General features: G+C 39.9%; 1 protein-coding gene across 2 annotated transcripts in view; it reads right to left on the reverse strand.

Moving 5' to 3' along the window:
- UMAD1 (UBAP1-MVB12-associated (UMA) domain containing 1) overlaps positions 1-21,096 on the reverse strand; it is a 199,555-nt gene that overhangs the window by 51,924 nt on the left and 126,535 nt on the right. For both annotated transcript variants that reach the window (XM_024577275.3, XM_045185258.2), the window contains one exon: positions 10,164-10,228. In XM_024577275.3, the coding sequence (XP_024433043.2) occupies positions 10,164-10,228 (65 nt within the window). The remainder of the gene's footprint in view (positions 1-10,163; positions 10,229-21,096) is intronic.

A 21,096-nucleotide genomic window follows, 5' to 3' on the forward strand; every position in this document is an offset into this window, starting at 1 on the left:
GCTAACAAGACAATTCACAATAAATTTTAAAATGCCCAGGAAAAGTATGGAATAGGAGCATGATGAGATTACAGGAAAATAAAGTATGCGGATACATGGCCTAGTCCTAAATAATTACCAGAATTGAGCCATAAATTTAGGTCTGCGCGTCCTCCTGCCAAAAAAATGGAAAAATGATATGATACAAAATTCACAATGGCCATGAGACAAAGAATATTACCTCCTCCGTAGAAACAAAATAAAAGCAAAAAGAAGTCAGAAGACCTAAGTGGGACTTCACACAGAGAAACTATGCAACGGCGTACGTGATGTCTTGGTAAACATGCCTCCATAGTGACTGTCAGGGTGTATTCCACACAACAGTTTCTCACCGAGCTACTCAATCGAGCCGAGAAACAGCTCAGGGAAGGCAACCTGTGTGGACAAAGACAATGAGAGAAATACGCAGCTCCCTGGGGCTGGCTCAATCCAGTAATACATCCCAAAATACAGAGATGAACAAAGAGAATGTTCTTCAAATTATTCTCCAATTGAAACCAATTTAAAGAGTAGGATTATGCAACAGTTTACTGACTCTCTTCAGTTCAGAATTTCTGAGGAAGTTTCCATGGGCTTTTGATCATTCTGTAAATGGTCATTCAGTCCACTACCACTGTGCTCTTCGGTAGTCTTTTCTCTTTCTCCAAGAGGCATATAAAGGCAGAGGAAATGTGGGTTGCTATTACTTTTTAAAAATTACTGCTTTTAGCTTTTACATTAGGAGGTTTTCTAGTACATACATTTTTTTTCTATTACGTAACTGGTGTTAGAGAAAATTTTTGAATTCACACCATAATGATTTCTTAACAATTTAAAAGGCATTGTGTGCAAGACATGTCTAAGAATATGACATCCCCAAAGTGGACATTAAACAGTCCTTGAATGGGTAGAGACTACTGTCAATTATTGAACAGCGTAGTAAGAACACAGAAGTTTATTTAACTGACACAGATAGGAATGGGGCCTGCTAGCTCTGGAAAGAACTGTAGCATCTCTGTGAATTCAGCTGAGCTTAACTACAGTGTACATTTTCCTGTGTGTTCACACTGGTGTGCTCTCTCGAGCATATTCACCAAAAGAATCCCCAATAAGGTACAGAGTGGAGTACTCAGAAAATGCCTCTCAGCCCAAGTAGCCGCCAACATGCTACTTCTCCACAGCATAGAGTCGGATGAAATTTATCCTTCAGAAAAGAATCTCTAGCTGTGTGAAGACAGCATAAACATGGTTGTGCTTTAATTTAAAACTTTCTCCATAGCCTCAAGAAGTTATGACTGTAACACGATCCAAAGGAAGAAAAAGTAAGGACCATTTGCTACTAATTAAAAAACAGGGGATTAGAAAAAGATGGCTGTGGGAAATAGGGAACATTTGTTCTCCCAACATGGACCTCTCACCCTGCTGGTGTGGTGGTTTTTAAAACTACAAAAGTGAAAGCTGGAAATATGACAACAAAATGACTCCCAAAACATAAACAGAATATTCCATATGTTCTTAAAATAATAATTTCTAAATTGGAGATAGAAAACTACATTTGGTAAGCAAAAAGCTACATTTCCACATTAGGATTCCTCCTAAACATATAGAATAAACACGTATTCGATCTAGTGAATTTAGTAACAAGGCTCCAGTTCTGATTTTAATTGCAATCAATTGCAATGAATCAACAGATGAGGTAGGCGGTTAAAGTGATATAACTTAAACAAATTAAGATTGCTAAAGTTAAGTAAATATCATTGTGGTCACTTTAAGCTACCTAGCTTCATCAAGCAGAGCTACAAAGCAGCAGGTTAGCAGGTTTCTGGCAAGGAACAATTGGTGCTGAGCAACAGACTGTGTACATGAGCAAGAAACATTGCGTAAAACTCACATTACTGGCTCACCCACACCATATGTGCGTTTTGGACGGAAACGGGGGCAGCTCTCACACACCTCACATAGTTTGGCCTTGCAGGCTGGGATGAATGAACATTATGTTTCACTGTGCTAGTTACCCCAATGGTAGCCAGAAAAATACCAGAATTGTGACCTTTCAATGATAACTTTTCCCCAACAAAACCGAAATTAGGACAAAGATGTAGTGATAACAAAAATATACAGATTTGAAGTTACAGAAAAGAGCTTCACAAACTCCAGTAGGCTTGCCTCCAGTTAACCCATCTTGCCAGTGTTTTGAGTGGCCATTAAATAGAAAAGTCAAGAATTTATAGATTTAAAGTAGCCAAATATATCACTTCCCAAGACAGACTTTGTAAGCAAGAGCGAAGATCTTGGAAGTGGTTTTTGCAGTCTGACACTTTACCTATAAGGACTGTTGGACTATTCCTTCTTCACAAGCATGAAAGCTTGATTAATCAATGCTGAAAATCTTCATTATGCAGCAGGTCCCCGCCCCGGACCTCCCATTAAAGTAGTGGTGTGAAGGTTGGCATTTGGCAGCAAAATCCCAATTCACTGTTCCAAGAGGTAAAGAGCCAGGACTTCTAGGGAGGAAAAGATCTCAGACACCACATCTAATCGACTTACTTCACTGACTAAGAATTGAAGTTGAAGAGAAGCTTAGCAACTTATTCTAAATTACAGACTTGGTAAGGAGAGGAATCCAGAAAAAATATACTTTCTACTGCATTATATGGCCCAGTAATTCATATGAAAATAAAGTGTGGATTAGTGTACTTTACAAAATCTTCTTCCCAAAAGGTATCTCGCGTAGGAAGACAAACACATCATAAAATTAAATTTACTGTTTAAATGACATAAAGAATGCATGCAATAATCTAACTGTGCTTCACTTTCCAATAAATCAGAAGTTTGAAAGGGTTTGAAGAAACCCTTAAGAAAAACAAAGAACCTCACACTCATCTGACAAAGCTGTATTCTCATAAACTAATTATTACAATGATTATCTTCAAGAGTCTCAGCATCATAAACATAAAAGAAAAAGCCAGACTTTTAGACAAATACATGTTCAAACCAGTAGCCCACAACCTTTTTTTTGGAATGGGGGGCATGACTTCATAACTGATACAACGACAATGACAGTGAGGGTTGATCAGTGAGAGAAGTGTGGGCCATGTGACTTCCGATGAGATGTGAAAAATAACCTCCAAGTCATCTCACCCTTCTTCTTACTGAAAAGTCCCCTGATAGGGCAGATGGTTTGATAAATTGTGATCAAAATATGGTGCTCTGTGATCAACTAACTAAGGGATCTTAGATCTAAATGAACCAAGGCAGAGAAGTGCCAACATCTCTCCCAAAGAACATCTTCAGTCAATTGCTCCGTTGGTGCTGTTGCCGTACAAAATAGTTCTTATTTATCAAACTCTGCCCTCCAGTAACTGAACACATTGCTTCTTCACCACCAACTTCACTGTCATTTAAAATATAAGATACACTCATTATAGACAAACTGGAAAGTCGGCACTCTGGAAAGAGTGATCATCCCAAAGGCAACTACACTTAATGTTTTCACGTATTACATCACCTTTTTTCTGCACAGTTTTTACACAGCAGCAATTACACTGTATATATAATCTTGTACTTCATATTTTAACTGAAATTATGAAACCAAGTCTTTAAATTATTGAAAACTATCATAAATTCCATTTATGAAAAGTGAAAAATATTCCATTGAGTGGACTGACATCATTCTGCCCATAGAACTTCTTGTGAATTTAAAAGATTATTTTCTTAGAATAGAATCCCAAAAGTGGAATTACTGTCAGAGTATATTAACATCTTTATGGTTCTTGATGCTTATTGCCAAAATGCTTTCCAAAAGTGGTTGTACCAGTTTAAACTGCCTTCAATATCAATACCCATTATATCTGTATTTGGACTATGTATGCTGTGAGAATAAACAGTTTCATAATCATCTGTATAACCTCAAATTTATAAACTTATATAGCATCTTATACTAAAAAATTCTTAAAACCAAAATCCTCGCATTCAGTAAATGAATGTTTGCTACTCTTAACACTATTCTTGAAAATCACTCTCTCCAGTCTTTTTCCTACACCACCAAGCCCTGATTCTTTTCTACACAGAACTCAGTTTTAAGTGAGACAATCTTAGTCCCCTTTGGAAGGGGTGGTAACCAAAGTCTGCATCATATGGCATTCACAAAGCTCAGAGATATGTTCGTGCCCTCTAATGATGATCTGAAATAAAAGCAACAAGGCAATTAGCCCCTGTAGAGTCCGAAGGCTCTGTTAAAAGACAGGGAAGTATGAAAACACATAGAAGAGAAATGAATGTGTTATTGATATGTGCATTCCACACCTTTTTCAGAAAAATCAACTTTTCCCTGAATTACTGAACTATGAATTCCACATGTGACTAAACTATTCACAAGTATACAAATGAAACATTACAAATGCTGTGTGCTAGACTGAGGAGTCTGCTTGAAATGATTTGAATAAACACGTCCCCAAAGTCCTTACTTTATTTTCCAGGGATTCTAATATTATGCACTTAATTTTAACAAACATTTTGTTCTTGTTGCTACTACCTTAATTACTGTTTTTGCAATTTCTGTCTATTAAGTTTCCTAGTACAAATTGGCTGCATGATTGTTTTAGGTCTTCATTAAGAAATTATATTAAATATGCAATAAGCTACTTTGGTTAACAGAAGTTGGGGGATATTAGTGTCACAGTTTATTATTATAATAACTTTTGTGTCTTCTGTCAGTATAACCACAAGAGTATCTCAATACCACTAGCTGATAATAATCTTTATAAATCCTGCTTTGCAGCTATACCATCTGTTAGTTATTATTTTCTACGTGGCTCCATATGCATATGTGAGTTAGTTGTCACTCAAGACAAATATTCAAATGGAACTGTGGTTTTGTGGGGAGTTTTTCATTGGCTTGTTTTTGTACTTTGCTATCTTAGGCCAGTGAACTAAATAAACAAACATATTCCTCAGTCTTGGAGACTAAAAATAAATGCAAATAAAAGAATAATTTTAGTAGTACAAATAAAAGAAATTTAAGCTCAACAAACAATATAAGAGTATGTGTTAAAATTAATAGTCACCAAAATACAATATAATTATATTAAAATGGAAATGTACATATTTGTAGCTCTCAAAATATACCTACAAAACCAAACATGAGTAGGTCCACCAGTAAATGAGTAGCTTATATGGGCCAGTACTCACAATATAAAGCACCTTCCACGGCAGAAGATTAGGAAAGAATGACTGACTACTTGCTTACTTATAACGTGTATTCCCTGGAGAGAGGAGTCCTAACGGCACAAACTGAAAGCAGGCCTCCGTGAACTGCGGGTCTGTGCCCCTTGAGCCGCGTGCCGCAGGCCCCTAGGCTGGCAGAGGGCACCAAGCAGAAGCCAGGCCTCACAGCTCACTACCAACACTCGCCCAGACAGGCAACCAGGAAAAAAGAAAAAACGGCATGAAGCGGCTAGTCCTGCAACTGGATAATTAGTTCCAAATTGTAACTTTTTTCTCCAAGTACTACAGTCTAGTGACTTTAATTTTAATAAGGCCAAACATGGGTTTACGGGAGCTTACTCTCTCTACACACCAAAACCATGGTGAATTCTGTTAAAAGTTACCGAGGGCTCTCAAAATGTAGATGAAAGCACAACGAGAGAAACTGTATTAGTTCCTCAAGTGACCCTATTTAAGGCGCTGATGCTTTAGGATCCCATACGGGACACACAACGGGGAAAAACAGTGGCGTCGCCCAACTTAAGTCATCATTGAGAGAAGCTCTGGAGAGGGGGATGAAGGAGAGAAAAACATACTGAGAAATTATGCTTTTCTGGGATGAATGCTGTATTATTTTTCTTTACACAAAGTAAAAAGTCCCACTAATTACTGAATGTAAATAAATATGCTGTTGTTCACGGTATTTTGTGTGAATGTATTAAAATGTCTCAAAATCCAACTCTGTAAACATTAAATTATTTGATGCCCAAACTAGTTCTCCTTTTTCCAAATTCTTTTCCACCTAGATGTTAGACTTTCCATGACGTCAGCGAGACAACTGCACCTGGGGAGGGAGCCCAGTTTCGAAGTACACTTGGGCTATAAAGTGTCAGGAAAAATGTCAGAGCTACTTAACAAAATATTTTAACTGCCATTAAAAAAAAACGTTTAACCTTTTATTATCTGTCACTGAGATTCACGTGTGGAAGGAATTTTCATGCCAGGATATACATGCTTCTGTATTTCTAAAATGTTCATAATGAAGAATTTAATTACACAAAAATTTATCTTGGTAATGTAAAAATTGACTGTAAAAAGAGTAAGAAAAAATTTTCATGGTTCAAAACACATAATGCATGAAGTCTTTTTTGAGTCTCTAATGTCATTTCTTCCTCTTTGAAATCTCAGTTATTTTTGTGGTTATGGAGTTTAATGAATGTATTTACTCCACTTTATATTACAGTAACTTGTGGAGTTTTCTAATTATGCAGGAATCGATTGAAAATTTCTTCTTCTCTAAGTGGGAGTCACAGCGCCTCGCACACCTCCATGCCCTCTCCCTCCCATGTCCAACAACTTCCTGAAAATAGTAGGCAATCTACATGTTTGTATGAATCGCCCAAGAAAAAAACTCATTCTCTTATACTAAAATCCACCTCTCCAAAGGGTCCTTAGAAAAATGAGTTATATTTTGACAACTAAGAATGTTATTTTTAATCCTTATGAAATCCATACTAATTTACCAAATATTTCTCATTATAAATAATATTTGAACATTTTTTGTATAGCCATTAAAAACAAAACAATGAGAATCTTTCCTACTAGGTACAAGAATCACTTCTTAATCAGATGTATATCTTTTTAAAAACTACCTGAAATCATTATGCTTGTCCTTGCTAATGTTGTCAGAATGCTAAAATGTAAAGTAACAGATTTTTAATGGGTAACTCCTAAGAAAGAATTATTTTTTATAGAGGGAAAAATAATTGTGTGTTTATAATATAAAGTAAAAAACAGAATTGAATGAAGAGATCTACTCATAAAATAGTGTCTGCAGAGGACCGCTTGTTTATTCACTCATCATCCAGAAATCACTGATGGTGTTTGTGTCACAGCACGTGTGTGACAGTTTGTCTGCGACCGAGGCTCTGAAGCTAATGAGGTGTCCTCTCCACCTTCCAGACAATGCAAGTGGGAACAGCACGTCATGGTTATCTCTGGCCCAGGAAGCAGGAGAAGAGTTCACAAAGGAGGGGACGTTTGAACAGGGTTTTGGGCTTAAGCTTTATTCTGCAGATTTTGAGACATTGGAGGAGCCCGAAGTAACAAAAAGTGCTATTCATTTTTAGAAAGAAGTTTGGGGAAGAAGCTGCTTGTCTAATAACAGTCTGGTGAACAGATGAGGACCTAGTTGGAGGATGAGGAACCAGACTTGGAAGATATTTGAGAGGCAGCATCAGTAGGACTTGATGATAGATTTGATGAGGAGGGTGAGAAGAATGAGCCCAAATGGTAATTTCAGGCCTTGAACCTGGCAGACAGATGATGACATGAAATGAAACCTAGATTATCAGTTAACATGGATTTATCGAGCACCTTCTATGCAGTGGACACTATTTGAGGCCCACAAGGTCTGTTGTCGTTCTCATTGGGGAGGCAGACAGGATAAACATGAAGGAGAAAAGTCAGTCATGGAATGTGGGACCTGGACTAGGACCTGGGTAATAAGAAGGTGGCCAGATGAAGCCGTGGTACAGAAGGGGGAGCAGAAGCAGAGGCGCCGAGATGGGAACGGGCTTAGCGTGATCAAGGGACAGAAGGGCGGCTGGGGATGGGGATGGGGTTTGAAGTGTGGAGAGAAAGATGAGACTGCACAGCACATGGAGCTCCTTGAAGCTCCCTGTGAGCAGCTTAGCCAGCAGTTTTCAAGTCAAGGAATGATGTGATCTCATTTACATTCCCAACTGCACTGTAGAAAATGGGCTTGAGGAGGAAGAATGAAGGCAGAGTCCTGGAGAAAGTGGTAGCTTAGCCTTGGGTTGGAGCAGTGCCAGTGTTAAGAAGGGGTCAGACTCTGGGCACAGAGGGACAGGCGATGGGACTTACTGCTGGGCTGAGTGTGGAGTGTGAGGGAGACGGAGAGGGAGGAGCCTCGGGGGTTCTGATGTAAATCACTACGGAGAGGATGGTGATACTCAACAGAGAGGAACAAGAAGCAGAGAGAAGCTGCAGGGGGGCAAAGCCAAGAATCAATAGTTCTTCTTAGTCATGTAAAGGCTGAACTGTCTGGACACCTGTAAGGGAAATAGCATGTAGGCAGTGGGATGTGGTGCAGAGTTCGGGGCGTGGATCTAGGTGGAGACGCACTTCGGAAGCCATCAGCCTCTACATAGAATTTTAAACCATGAGGCTGGATACATCTCACCTTGACCGATCAAGGGAGACTATGGGGTGGGGGGTAGGTGGGGAACATGCAGCAATGTTTTTGCTTTGGGATCTTTAAAGGACAGCAATAATGAATTCCATTTTAGACACTTAAGGTCAAGGTAAATGATTATTTGGCTTTTCGGTGTCAAATCATACATAGCCTCTAAAAGCATTTTACTACGCTCTTGTACTGGGATTAACCCTCTGGACTCATTTGCAGTCTCCCTGTTTCTTTTTTGTTACATAAGGAAGCTCTCCTGATAACAAACGTCACCCTCTGAATGTCCAGTGGCTATTCAAATAGAAGGCACTTCTGAAATGTCTGTTACAGCATGAATATATAAATCAAATCTTTAAGAACTGGTTGTGTGTAATAGAGACTATAAAACGACACAATAATGAGCTAGTTTGAAATACGGGAGGATCATAATCTCAAAAGCTTCTTAAGAGTTATTAATTTTATAATTCTTTCCATCAATGAATCAACTTTGAAAAATAGCCAAGTATCACAGACATTTCCAGTGAATCCCATAACTAAGCAATTAAACTCAATAATCATGGATGATTTCTAACCCATTCTGGTGGCTCTTTGCCAAACTTCAAATACATCAACCTTTACTTCCCATGAAAGATGCTACTTATGGTCATCACTCACTAAACGTGTGAATACATGAAAGAGATCAAGTTGCTTCAGTGTATAGACTGAACATATTTCTCTGTCCTTGTATCTTTTTTCACCACTATAGACTCAGTTCCTTCGACAGCACACTGAATACAGTCAGAGCTTAATAAAGTGTGTGGCACGCATGAATGAAAAACAAATGAGGTTTTATAGGAAAGATGATGCTTTGGATGATGCTTTTCTTCTTCTACATCAGTATGCTCCTACATCACTTAAGTTTTTTTCTTAATTATAAAATAATCATTCATTATGGAAAATATGAATATAAAAATTAAAATATTCAAATACACATTACAAATATCATTCATTCAACACATTTTTGACTCCCTACTCTGTGCTAGGCTTTAGGGGTATGGAGATGAATCAAATCAGCTGGGTCCCTAACCCCACTCCAGGTGTGCATAGCAATACCTTCATGTGCTACAGTAGAATGTGAGGAAAGGTGTGTCACAGTGTAGAAAGTTTCAAAATTTATGGGTACCCCTTCCACCCCAAGAATTAACATTCCCCTAAGTCTTAAGATTATTTCAGCAATTAAGCAATGTTAATTTCTACACAGTATACGAAAATGTCCTAATGACATTTTCAAGTACCTTCAAAGCGCAAATAGGTTCTTCATGTGGGAAAGAACAAATACCCTAGTCTCTCTACTCAACAATGTTAAGAACTGAATTTTGATGCTGGAAATGGTAATGTAATATAGGCTGAACAGATTATTTTCAAACCTTCCCTTACAGGTTCATATATTTCCATTTCTTTAAGTGTATTAGAAAATAACCACACAACTAAAAATATTTCAAATGTTTTAACTTGAGTGTTCTAGTTCTCTTTTTCCAACAGAAAGTTTCCACTCCAGCACAAGGAAAAGCGCAGCACTTGGGAAGCCACACGGTGTACTGTGCCCCTGACCTTGAGCAGATCACCTGTTTCCTGCCATCTAGACCCCAGGCTGCACAGCAAGAGTGGGAGTTACTTTTCATCCTCAGAGAAACATGTAATCCTCAGGACTTGTTCAGTTCACCCCGAAAGGACTCCATGGAGTTCCACTTACCGGCTGATTGCCTTCGACTTCTGAAGTTTTACTTGCTGCTGTGCTTTGCTCATTTGCTGTATCTCCTAAAAAGCAACAGAACAAAATAAATAGAAAACTTTACCACATCACTGAGGCCAAATTGTCTTCTATTTCTTTAAAATATCTTTTGATATTATATGTCTCACATTATGGAATCAACTACTGTTTCCTTTGTTACAAAATAAGTGAATTTTTAAGAACAGGAGTTTTACTGAGGGCTCAGAAATCATCCATAAATATATACACACACATACACACATACATACACACACACCTGGAACCAGAAATGTATCCTGTTTTATAAAGGTTTATACTGGAAGAATGACATGAATTCACCTTTTCTAAGCCAAGTCTCATTTCAAACAAACTAATAACGCTTACAGCTTAAAGAATATAAGGCAAATTGTTTTCAAATTAGAAGTCTTTATAATATGAATAACTGTCCTCGAAATTAGTTCTTTTAATAAGAGTTACTCTTTATAAGGTTTTGTGTATCAGTGGATTTGCCTCAAAAATAGATACATACATTTGAGCGTAACAGTTAACCAACTGTGGTACGGTCTTCACAGCTGGGAAGAGTAATGAACAAATTCATAAACTGGCCTTCAGTTATACTCTGACCCCTAAGGCTGGTGCCCGGGTCAGTTATGTCACTAAACGAAGCTGGTGACCAGGCTGGCTCCAAGGGCGGGACACACACAAACATAGGTAAGTATAAGCATAGTCTAATTATAAATGGCCTATTTTTATTTATTAATTATCACTAATGAGCTGGTAAGTAAAGAAACACTAATGGTAAGTAAAGAAACAATTAGCCTATTTCTTTAAAGCATAATGAGAGGTCAACTTAGTAATTTGTAAACTGCTGTCCCCGTAAAATGAGCTGGCTCAGGAATGCCCGTGACAAGATGCTGTGCAAAACGCACAGACAGTGACCCGGCTGAGACCCAGTGAACAGGGATCTGTTCGCAGGGGGCAGGCCACAGGTCTTGGACTGGAGATAAAGCATGAAAGTAAGGAAGGCTGAGGTTAACTTCTCCATATGAAATACAGAAGTTGAGTTTACCAAGGGCTATAATCAAAGAAGAACCTCGTGAAAATTTTAAAGGATTAAATAAGTTTACCTTAAATTCTAAAATTATGTTAAATTCTGAAGTAAGAATTAAATTGGTAATTTATTTACTTAAGACAGTTATTTTACTTACGATAAAGGAATGCCCCAAAAATGTTTAAAATCCAAGCACATCAATACATATTCCAGCCTATAAGATTTGTTCTCAGCTATGCATAACATTACAATAGCTGGGTGGGATCCGTCCCATAAAAAGTGTTTAGTAAACAATGGCTGGATTAGTGCACTTCTCTTTATATTGCCCAGTCTATAAAATTGACAAGTAATATTAAATGGTATGTAATAAAAACTGTATTTGAGCATACAGTTAGTTTCTTTCTTCTAAAACATATTTGTGAAACGTAAAAGGCAAATTTATGAATTACCACTATAATGTATTGATCTATAACTGTGGCATAACTTATTAGATTTTAAAAACAGTTAATTTTTAAAAAAGAAATATTGAAACAAAAGCACTAGGAACTTTGGGGTGATATCTATAAGATAATAGAGTTAATAATTTTAAGTGAAAAATTAAATCAACCTACTTTTGTGACCTAGGACATCACTAAACCATTTTGACTTTTAAATGATTGTTTAAACCAACCATTAATTTGCATATCAAGAGTCTTATTTTCAGAAATTTGCCTCTCTCTGAAAGTTAGGGAAAAGATGATCACAAGTGGAAAAATCCAATGAACAGTAAGTTTAGTAAAATCCAATGAACAATGAGTTTAGTTTCTTTGATGATAGGCGGCGACCAGGGCAGCATCATCTCTGTACAATGAGGTCAGAGTGTTCAAAACTCCCATGCGCGATGCTTACAGAAAATATGTTTCACCCAAATGAAAGACTTGTTGCCTTTTAGGTTTAAAAAAAAAAAAACTCAAGAAAGATTTTTTTACCTTTTAAAATGATTATTGCTCCATCCCATAGCCATGCAAATACTGTATTTAAAATCATTTGGCTAAAAGCACTGTGTTTCCTTTGCCATTTTCTGATTTCAGGGTGTGTATCTATATGAAACTTTCCCTATTTCTCCCTACTGCCTGAATAGCCAGAAAGATGATCAACCGGTGCCCCCGACGCCACACAACACATCTGCCTGGAAGCGATTATAGAATCACTATTTACTGAAATGCCATGTCTGGTGATGACTCAGATAGGACAATAACTGATTACAAGGAAAAATGCCATCTGCAGAATTATTCTCTATAAACAAAGGCACAAAATAAAAACTATACAACCAACAGACAAAACAATGAGTCACAAAGAAATGTAATTTTTGAAGTTTTCTTCTTCCCACTGACAAATTATTCTGTTATGGTAGAAATTCAGTTATTTTATCCATTTTTTTATAACCCACATGAACGTTAAGTACTTTTTAAAAGAATCTTCATTGTATTTTTTTTCCATTACCATTTAGTCCCTTCATACCCCCTCCCCCAGCAATCACCGTGCTGTTCATACTTTTAACAATAAATGAAGATGCATGTGACTAACGTGAAACAAGGTACTTCAGTTCGCAAACATCGGTTCACTATAATTTACATGCTGGATAGATTCAAAATTTCATTTGCAAATCAGCTGTTTAAAAAGAACAAAAACAACCAACATTTTCACAGTACTTGACATTTCATAAAGCCTCTTTTTGACACCATTACATTGAATTCTCTCTATGGTGCAGTAAAACATCCTCCCCCTCCCAAACCCCAGTTTACAGGTGAGTGAACCCTAGGGGCCAGAGCACTCAGTGACATGCCCAAGGCCTCCCAGGTAGAAGACAGTCTCAGGAGGAGCCCAACTTGGTCTCCTGGCATCTCTGGGGATTCTGTGGGAGGGTCTAAGGAATGGGGGCTGAAGTGGGCAGAATCAAGTCTCTGAATTATAGGGAACAGGGTGTGAAGAGGAGCCCAGGGCTCCCACTCTCTGAAGAAAGGATCTTGTGCTGGGCCGCCCCCTGGGCCCCTAGACACTTCCCTCTATTCCTTTTCTCCTCCGGAGGCCCCTAGATCATCTAATCTCATCCCTTTCCGCTGATGATGACAAATACTTCTGACCAGGGCAAGCCACTGGCCTTCCTCCAGGTCCTTCAAAGCAAGCACACAGCCAGTCCCCTGGATACTTTTCCAGAAGTTTGTAAAGAGACAAACAATTTCATAAGAGGCAAAATCCCTCTTATACTACAACATGCAATTTTCTTGGTTTAAGATGTTGTTTTTATTTAGAGTGAGTAAGTGATAAAGGCTACATGTACATATTAATGAAGCTCTTTCAGGACTTAAAGAACTGAAATGAAATTCATCTATATTTTAGATTAGGGGTTGGCAACTTTTTTTCTGTACCGGGCTGGGTAGTAAACATTTTAGGTGTTGTGGGCCACCTCGTCTTGGTTGCAACTTCTAGACTCTACCATTGTAGTAGCTGAAAGTAACCACAGATAACACAGAAACCAATGAGTGAGGCTGGGTCCCAATAAAACTTTATTTACAAAGACCACTGCCACGCTGTAATTTCCTGATCCCTGTTTTAGGAAATATATGCATTCCACTTTTTTCAGATAAAAGACTGAATTGTGTTGAAAATGTATAAGGAGACAAGAAAGAGACAGTCACTAGACTATCACCGCAATCCCCTTTTTCTGGGTGAACTGGGTTGAGGGAGGGGGAAACGGTGAAGAGTGAGCACTAGGGATGAAGGAAGATGGAAAGGAGAGAAATCCCCAGTATGGAAGGGAACCCAAATGCCTATTTGTGTCACCCAGAGGAGACTTGTTTGGGGGGGGGGGTTGGCAGTGGGTGGGGGAGAGCATCCACACTCATCAGGAGGAAGCTCTGGCAACATTCACCCCAGGCCTCCCTCTACTTCGGTCCAGGAGTTGGTGATTTGGGAGGACTTTGCTGCCCTGGTCCTTCCCCTTCCCCATTCCTTTCCCCTGAGAATTGGAGGACCACAGAGAACAGGTGGCTCCCTCTGCGCTGACCTTGCACGGGGGCCACCCCCCACTTGGGGAAGCCTGCCCTAGGATAGAGCTCAATCTATTTCTGGGGCTCAGATTAGGAAACCTCTTTGCTTCTTGATAGAAGTCACCATCCTTCAATACCAGCTTTATGGGCAATAAAGATGAGAATTTGGTCTTCATCTGTTTTACTTTTTCCCCAAACTGGCCATATCTTAACTGGGAAAGAGGGGTGTTAGTACGGGAGCGTCCTAGAGCCAAGAGGACTAGGGCTGGGCTGGTGTGGACAGGGTTGGGGCCTGCCCACATGAAAAGTTGTGAATACAGAAAACCATTTTCTTTCTGTTCTTTGGTTAGAGAGGAATTATCTAGAACTCAATACTTGAGAATGCAGTCTACAAAACACTAGTTTCAAGGAGTTCACTTGGAAAGAATATTTCTATGGTCAGAAGTACGAGGAAAACCTTCAGAAGGGTTCCCTTTTAGCTGATTGCCAATTTACTTTAACATATTATAGGCTCTCAGAAATTCTTTAGTAAAGACACTTTAAAATTTGTTTCACAATATATGTGGCTATGAAGCCATTTTATTCACCTAATACCTATTAAACATCTTGCAGGGGTCTATGAACACACAACGGAGAATGCTGATGTAACGTTTCCAAAGTTAAAATTGATTATGAAATATATTTTTACCTGACCCTTCAGAAGACCCTCGACATTGCCAGATATGTCACTTAGCATTTGAATATTCATTTTATACAATACTAACGCATACTTCCTCAAATGACTGTTTCCGCGACTCCCTGCTCATCCATTCAGTTGCATTTGGGGCAGCCTGGCACCACGTGGCTGCATGCTACCGCATGCTTCTGATGCCAGAACGCTGGTAATCTACAGAGAGCAGGAGAGCCGAGCACCTTGAAGGCACAGGGGGACACCCCAGTGCTCTGAAAAACCTCTTCCACAAACTCCACCAATTAGAGATTCATTAGGGTTAATGAGCTCCTCTTTGAAATGCAAATACCCTCTGGGAGCGCTTGCTTATTAGTCATTCACCCAGTGAAGAAGTGGGGAGAACAGTGCAAGGGCCACTCAGACGAACTCCTTCCTTTTCACTCCTCAGTCACAACTCATTATACAAGGCTGCCTGGCACTGTGGCAAGAGAATGGCTTAGAATCTGATCTCGAAGCAAACCCTTTACCAAATCCGTGACCTTGTAAAGGTAACTTAACTTCTCAGAACCTCAATTTCCTCATCTGAAAATGGGAATAATGATACATAATGAGGTTGCTACAAAGATTAAATGAGAAAACGTGCTAAACCCTAATTGCAGAGAAGGGAGAGGAGTTGGGGCAAGATAAGGTTCTGTCTTGGCGTCTACTGCTGTTGCCTTTGTCTTGTAGCTGAGGCCATTATCTTCAGCTTGGAGAGGTGCTGGGAGAGGCCCTCACCGCAGGGTCATTTAGTCCTCAGGGCAGTGCTGGGAGCTGGCTTTATTATGTCTGTTTAAGAATGGCAAACTTGGTATTAAAATCCAAGTCTGCTGACAGTGCCAAGTCATTATGTGATACGTGGCTTCCCATTACTTACCAAAGCTTGAGTTGTTATCCAACTCAGTTTAACACACTTTACGTTTAAGTCACCCCAGTTCAGTAGTTTTTCCTCCCACTTCTCCTAGAACAGTCCACTCACTCCCCGTTTTCCACCACAATAAAGAAAGGAGGAATGAAGAAAAAACAAAAGCACTAATTGCTGAAGACATGCCCTTCCCAAGAGCCTCCTCCTGTGAGGTCAGGATTCTGATAACAACTGTTATAACCCCTCAAGAAAGTGAGCCAAGGATAGGAACAGCTAAGACATAAAGGGAGAAATACAGTTAGCAAACAAATAAAGGAAAAGGCGGGCTGGGAATTAACAAAAAGTAAATTAAAATTATTACACCCAAAATTCACTAAGGATAGAATATGATTAACACACTGGTATCGTTCTGATGAGGAAGTGAAAACTCAATAAACATCTGTTGATTTGACTGTGTGTCAGGGACAGAGGGGAGTGGGCAATAAGAAAGACAATTCTACACACACACACTCACTAAGGGTTCAATAGAACAGGTGATCTACTTTATGATGTATTAGTGTGACCCTTAACTTTAATATTGTACATATTTATATACAACTTCTAGGCATCATGTCAGATTTTAACCTTATAAATGCTACTGAAATCACAGCTAAAAACCTTTTTTGCTAACTGCGACTCTTAAGGTCACACGAATTCTTAAAGGCATTTTACTCAGGGAAGTAAGAATACCAGCAAATCCAACTGAGGTCAGACCACTTTTAGCCCTACTGGCCTGCTCTTAATTAACTTGTCCTGGTATTCCACAGATGTCTTTAGGTCTGAGTCTCGTTACTTTGTAGTTATGGGTAATAATTTTCCTGGAAGATCTTAAAGCAATCCAAAAACATCATTTAGGCATTTAACACTACATTAAACAGTTAAGCCCAGACATCCTTACTTTGAGGTTGGAAGACTAGAAACACAAAAGGCCAAATTCCTTTTGTACACGTACCTTTGTGCAATATTGTATCGTGCTGTACAAATCTGCCTTCAAAGGGTTTTTGTTGATCTTTCCTAAATCACAGTAAATTTATATACCACGAGAGTAAGTTGGGCTGACCGGTCCTGACCCTGGATCCCAAAATGCTGCTGAAAGGAGTCTCTGCAAAGGGCGGCTCGGAGCAGTGCACTGCCCACGGGTCCTGTGGGCTCTGCCGAAAACACACAGGGCCGCCTCAAAAGGGGTTTCGGTGCACGCGGCTTGGAGCCTAATGCTATAAAGAGAAAAAACAAAATGGGCTCGCTCTACCGGGGCATCTGGTCTCTGGGAACAAAGACCCACCCTCACTGCCTGCAGGGGGTGAAGACGGCAGGGGTCCCTCAACAATAGCACAAACCTGGGTCGGAGATACGTGGGATTAAGTGGGTCTCACGCAAGAGTGTTAGCCTCCCCTCCATCAAAGAGAATAAACCTGTGAAATTACTGTTTGGTGTCAGGAATTCTGTTCAGTCAGTTTTCAACATAGAAAAATAAGCGACCCCAGGAAATCAAACGTGTTTCAACCTGTAGCATCAATCAACCAGAGATATTGGGTAGGTAAGCTTCTCGATCTCTTGAAATTTAGTTCGTAGATTGATACAAGAATTGCAGTATAACTGAAAACTGCAGAGGAAATTTCTAGCAGAAATGATAAAAGCAGTATATGAAATATATTACCATCGGTTTCAAGCTAAATTTCATTAATTCAGTACAAATTTGTCAAATACTTCCCTGGTCCCATGTATCACATGGGTCCCTGTGACGTACAGTACCAGCATCGCTGCCCTCAGAGCATTTACATTCTAGAAGGGATTTCAAACAAGCAAATGGAAATCTCAAGAACTGGATGTGAAAATGAGCCCAAACGCAAAATTATGGGAGTACCAAATCAGTGAGGGCACAGAAAGTTGTATGGAGCACACTGAAAACGGTGCCCGGGTGTAACACAAGCAGATTTCCTCATTAGGGCTTTTTCCCCTTTGCCCCCAGCTCCGGTCATTTAAAAAAAAAAAAAAACGACAACAAAAAAATATGTCATTAGCCAGTATCATCACTTTTAATGAAAGTCAAATATTAAACATGCTCTTGTATCACACAAAAGTTTGAAGAGTATATTTCTGAAAATGCATCAACGTTACTTGAAGAAAAGTTGATATTTAAAAAGTGAATCACTCGCAATCACAATTAGAAGCAAAGCCACACGTGGTAGATATGTGGTGGTAAGTAGGTGAAGGCAGTTTGATTTTAAAATGCAAAAGAATCTGGCTGGCTTTATTGAAGATGTCACATTTGTCATTCAGTTATACAATATTAATGTGTGAAATGACTTTCCTGAAGGTCACAGTGTAATATGCATACGTCCTATTGAAAATGTTCATATAAGAAAAGAGATTTGGTCCCTTTAAGAACTCAGGTAGGCCTAAACATCCCAAGGCCTGAGGGAGGAAGCCCCAGCCTCTTCACCAGCCCACTGACTGGAGAAGCAAGAAGACAGCAACAGTGAATCACCAATCACCATCCTGAGGAAGGACCCCAAAAAGGCCTGGATCAAAGCTTAGGGTTGTGAACCCAGCCCTGGCCATCCTTTGCTAAATTTACGAACTTTGAGTTGGGCTGCAGACATAGTGAAAAAAAAAAAAAAAAAAAGTTGAGTCATGGGCTAGCCTGGATGGATGAGCCCCAAAGGACAGCAGGGGCTGAAAGCGGAGGGCAGGGCCTTCCTGTGCGTCCGCAGTGGACGCCTGAGATCTCCTTGCCAGCGGGCAGTGCATCACACCTTTCAGTGTGTGTAAGGATCACCGGGGATGCCAATTCTGGAGTCTCACAAGAGATTCAAACTTGTGAAGTTTGGTGAAGGGCCTAGAACTCTGGACTATTAGCAGCATTCAGGAAGCCCTAATGGAGGGGGTACCTGGACGATACTTAGAAAAACACTGAAGCCGACTGAGATAACCTCACATGGATGACAGACTATCATCCGCCTAAGTTTTGAAATGACCGTCCCCTCCCTTGGTCTCGCCTTCCCTCCCACTCGTTTAAATAATTAGGGAGTACATATCTCTGTGCTAAGGTTGAGGCTCAATAAGGTATGTTCCCAAAAGAACTGAAGGCAGGTCTTCAGGAAAGACTTGTACCTCCATGCAATGGCTGCATTATGTACAAGAGCCAAAGGATGGCAGCAACCCAAGTGTCCATCAACAGACGAAAGGGTAAACAGAATGTGCTACCTACATACGTCGGAATATTATTCAGCTGTAGAAGGAAACTGCCATACGCTACAATGTGGATGTCCTGAAGACATTACACCAAGCAAAGTCAGTCAGTCACAAGAAGACAAATACTGTATAAGTCGATTTACATGAGGTTCCTAGAACAGTAAAAAAAAACCCCACAACATATATATATACACACACACACACATATACACACATATATATATACACACACACATATATTTATTATTCTCACCTGAGGACATGCTTACTGCTTTTAGGGAGGGGGAAGGGAGGGAGATAAAGAGGGAGACACACATTGATTGGTTGCCTCTCATACATACCCCCACGAGGGACAGAACCCGCGACCTAGGTATGTGCCCTGACCAGGAACCAACCTACCACCTCTCTTTCTTCCTTTTTTAAAATATTTTTTTCACTTTATCTTTTAAATAAATCTTTATTTCTTTCTATTGTATTTTTTTCCATTTATCACCTTTATGCCACAAACTTCCAATTTACGGGACAATGCAACAACCAGCTGAGCCACACCACTAAGGCAGAACAGTCAGATTCACAGAGACAGGAAGTAGACAGTGGCTGCCAGGGGCCGGAGGGAGGGGCAGACAGGGTTATTCAGCAGGGCCAGTTTGAGTTTTCAGTATGAAGAGAGTTCCAGAGGCTGGTTTACAACACTGTGAATGTAGTTAACGCTGCTGAACTTTAAGATGATAAAACTTGTGTGTTTTACTATAATTAAAGAAAAAAAATTAAATATAAGATTGTTACCCTCTACTTAGAACAATAAAATGGTGGAAGTTAAAGATAAGTCCACACTGTTCAATACTGTATTTTACAATCTATTTTAGCTTTATTCTAACAGTGTTTACATACAGATGTTATAATCAGTTTTCACCCCATATTCCCATGTTATATTAACATGTATTAATAAAAAGGGAAAATCAAGGGCAGGAAATTGTTTGTTTCCTTTCTCTCTGCTAGAGACCTGGTTGTGGCTCACCGGAGGGCCTGGCCACAAGAAACGGTGTGACCAGCCGCCAGTTACAATGCCCTGCAGGAAAACGGCGTGCTCGGGAGAGCCAGCTTGGCCACTCGGTACTAGCACAGCAATGTCTTTCTGCTGCTGTGTGTCTGCAAGCTTACTGTATTGACATTATATCAGGGAACAACACGATGTCAGTGATGCTGAATATCCATATGCTATGCTGCACAAAAGTCTGAAATAGAAAGTACTGGGTAAACAGCACAGTGATAGATTATGTGAAACTTCAGAGCTAACATGCATGTCCTTCAATGATCTAGGGCAAAATACCTAAACTTCCTCTAAGGAAGAAACATTTTTCAATCCCCTTAGGCCCCGAAGTCACTAGGATGCTGAAAATGAAATCCAGGTGTTTGGAAGGAGAGGTTTAAGATCAACGAATAAATTCTGAGGTCCCCACCGCTGGCTGTGCTTCTCTCCCAGAGAAATCCCCCCAAATCAGAGAAGTTGAGGGAAGGAAGAGAAGAGGAGAGTGACAGGGTCGGAGGCAGTGGACGAAACTGACTTTGAGAGCCTGCTGCTGGCAGCTCCTACTCTGCCAAGCTGGGGACATCGACCTCAGGAGCTCCGAACTAAGCTGACAGCACAAAGTCAGAAAGGTGCAAAGACAAACAGCCCCCCGAAGGACCAAATGCCCCAGTGAGGGTAAGTAGGTGGCGTGACCAAACAGTGTGAGAATTTGCTTGATGACACGGTAGAAGTGACGCAGGGAAAAGCGAGGACCACTCTGTGCCCGAAATTTTCCACAACACAGACCTCAATCAGATAATACGTGCTTGATCTCTGGTCTCAGCGCCAACCTCACAACCTCAAGACTCTCCCCATGGAACCCAGGCCCCTACATGGTCCAATATGCTCTCATGCTTCAACAAAGCACTTTCCACACATTTGCAATCACTCAGTTATATGCACTCGCCTGTTTAATAGCTGTTCTTCCCAGTACCAGACTCTCAGTTCCCCCAGGACA

This window comes from Desmodus rotundus, chromosome 6 (genome assembly GCF_022682495.2).
Source record: "Desmodus rotundus isolate HL8 chromosome 6, HLdesRot8A.1, whole genome shotgun sequence".
Taxonomy (NCBI): domain Eukaryota; kingdom Metazoa; phylum Chordata; class Mammalia; order Chiroptera; family Phyllostomidae; genus Desmodus; species Desmodus rotundus.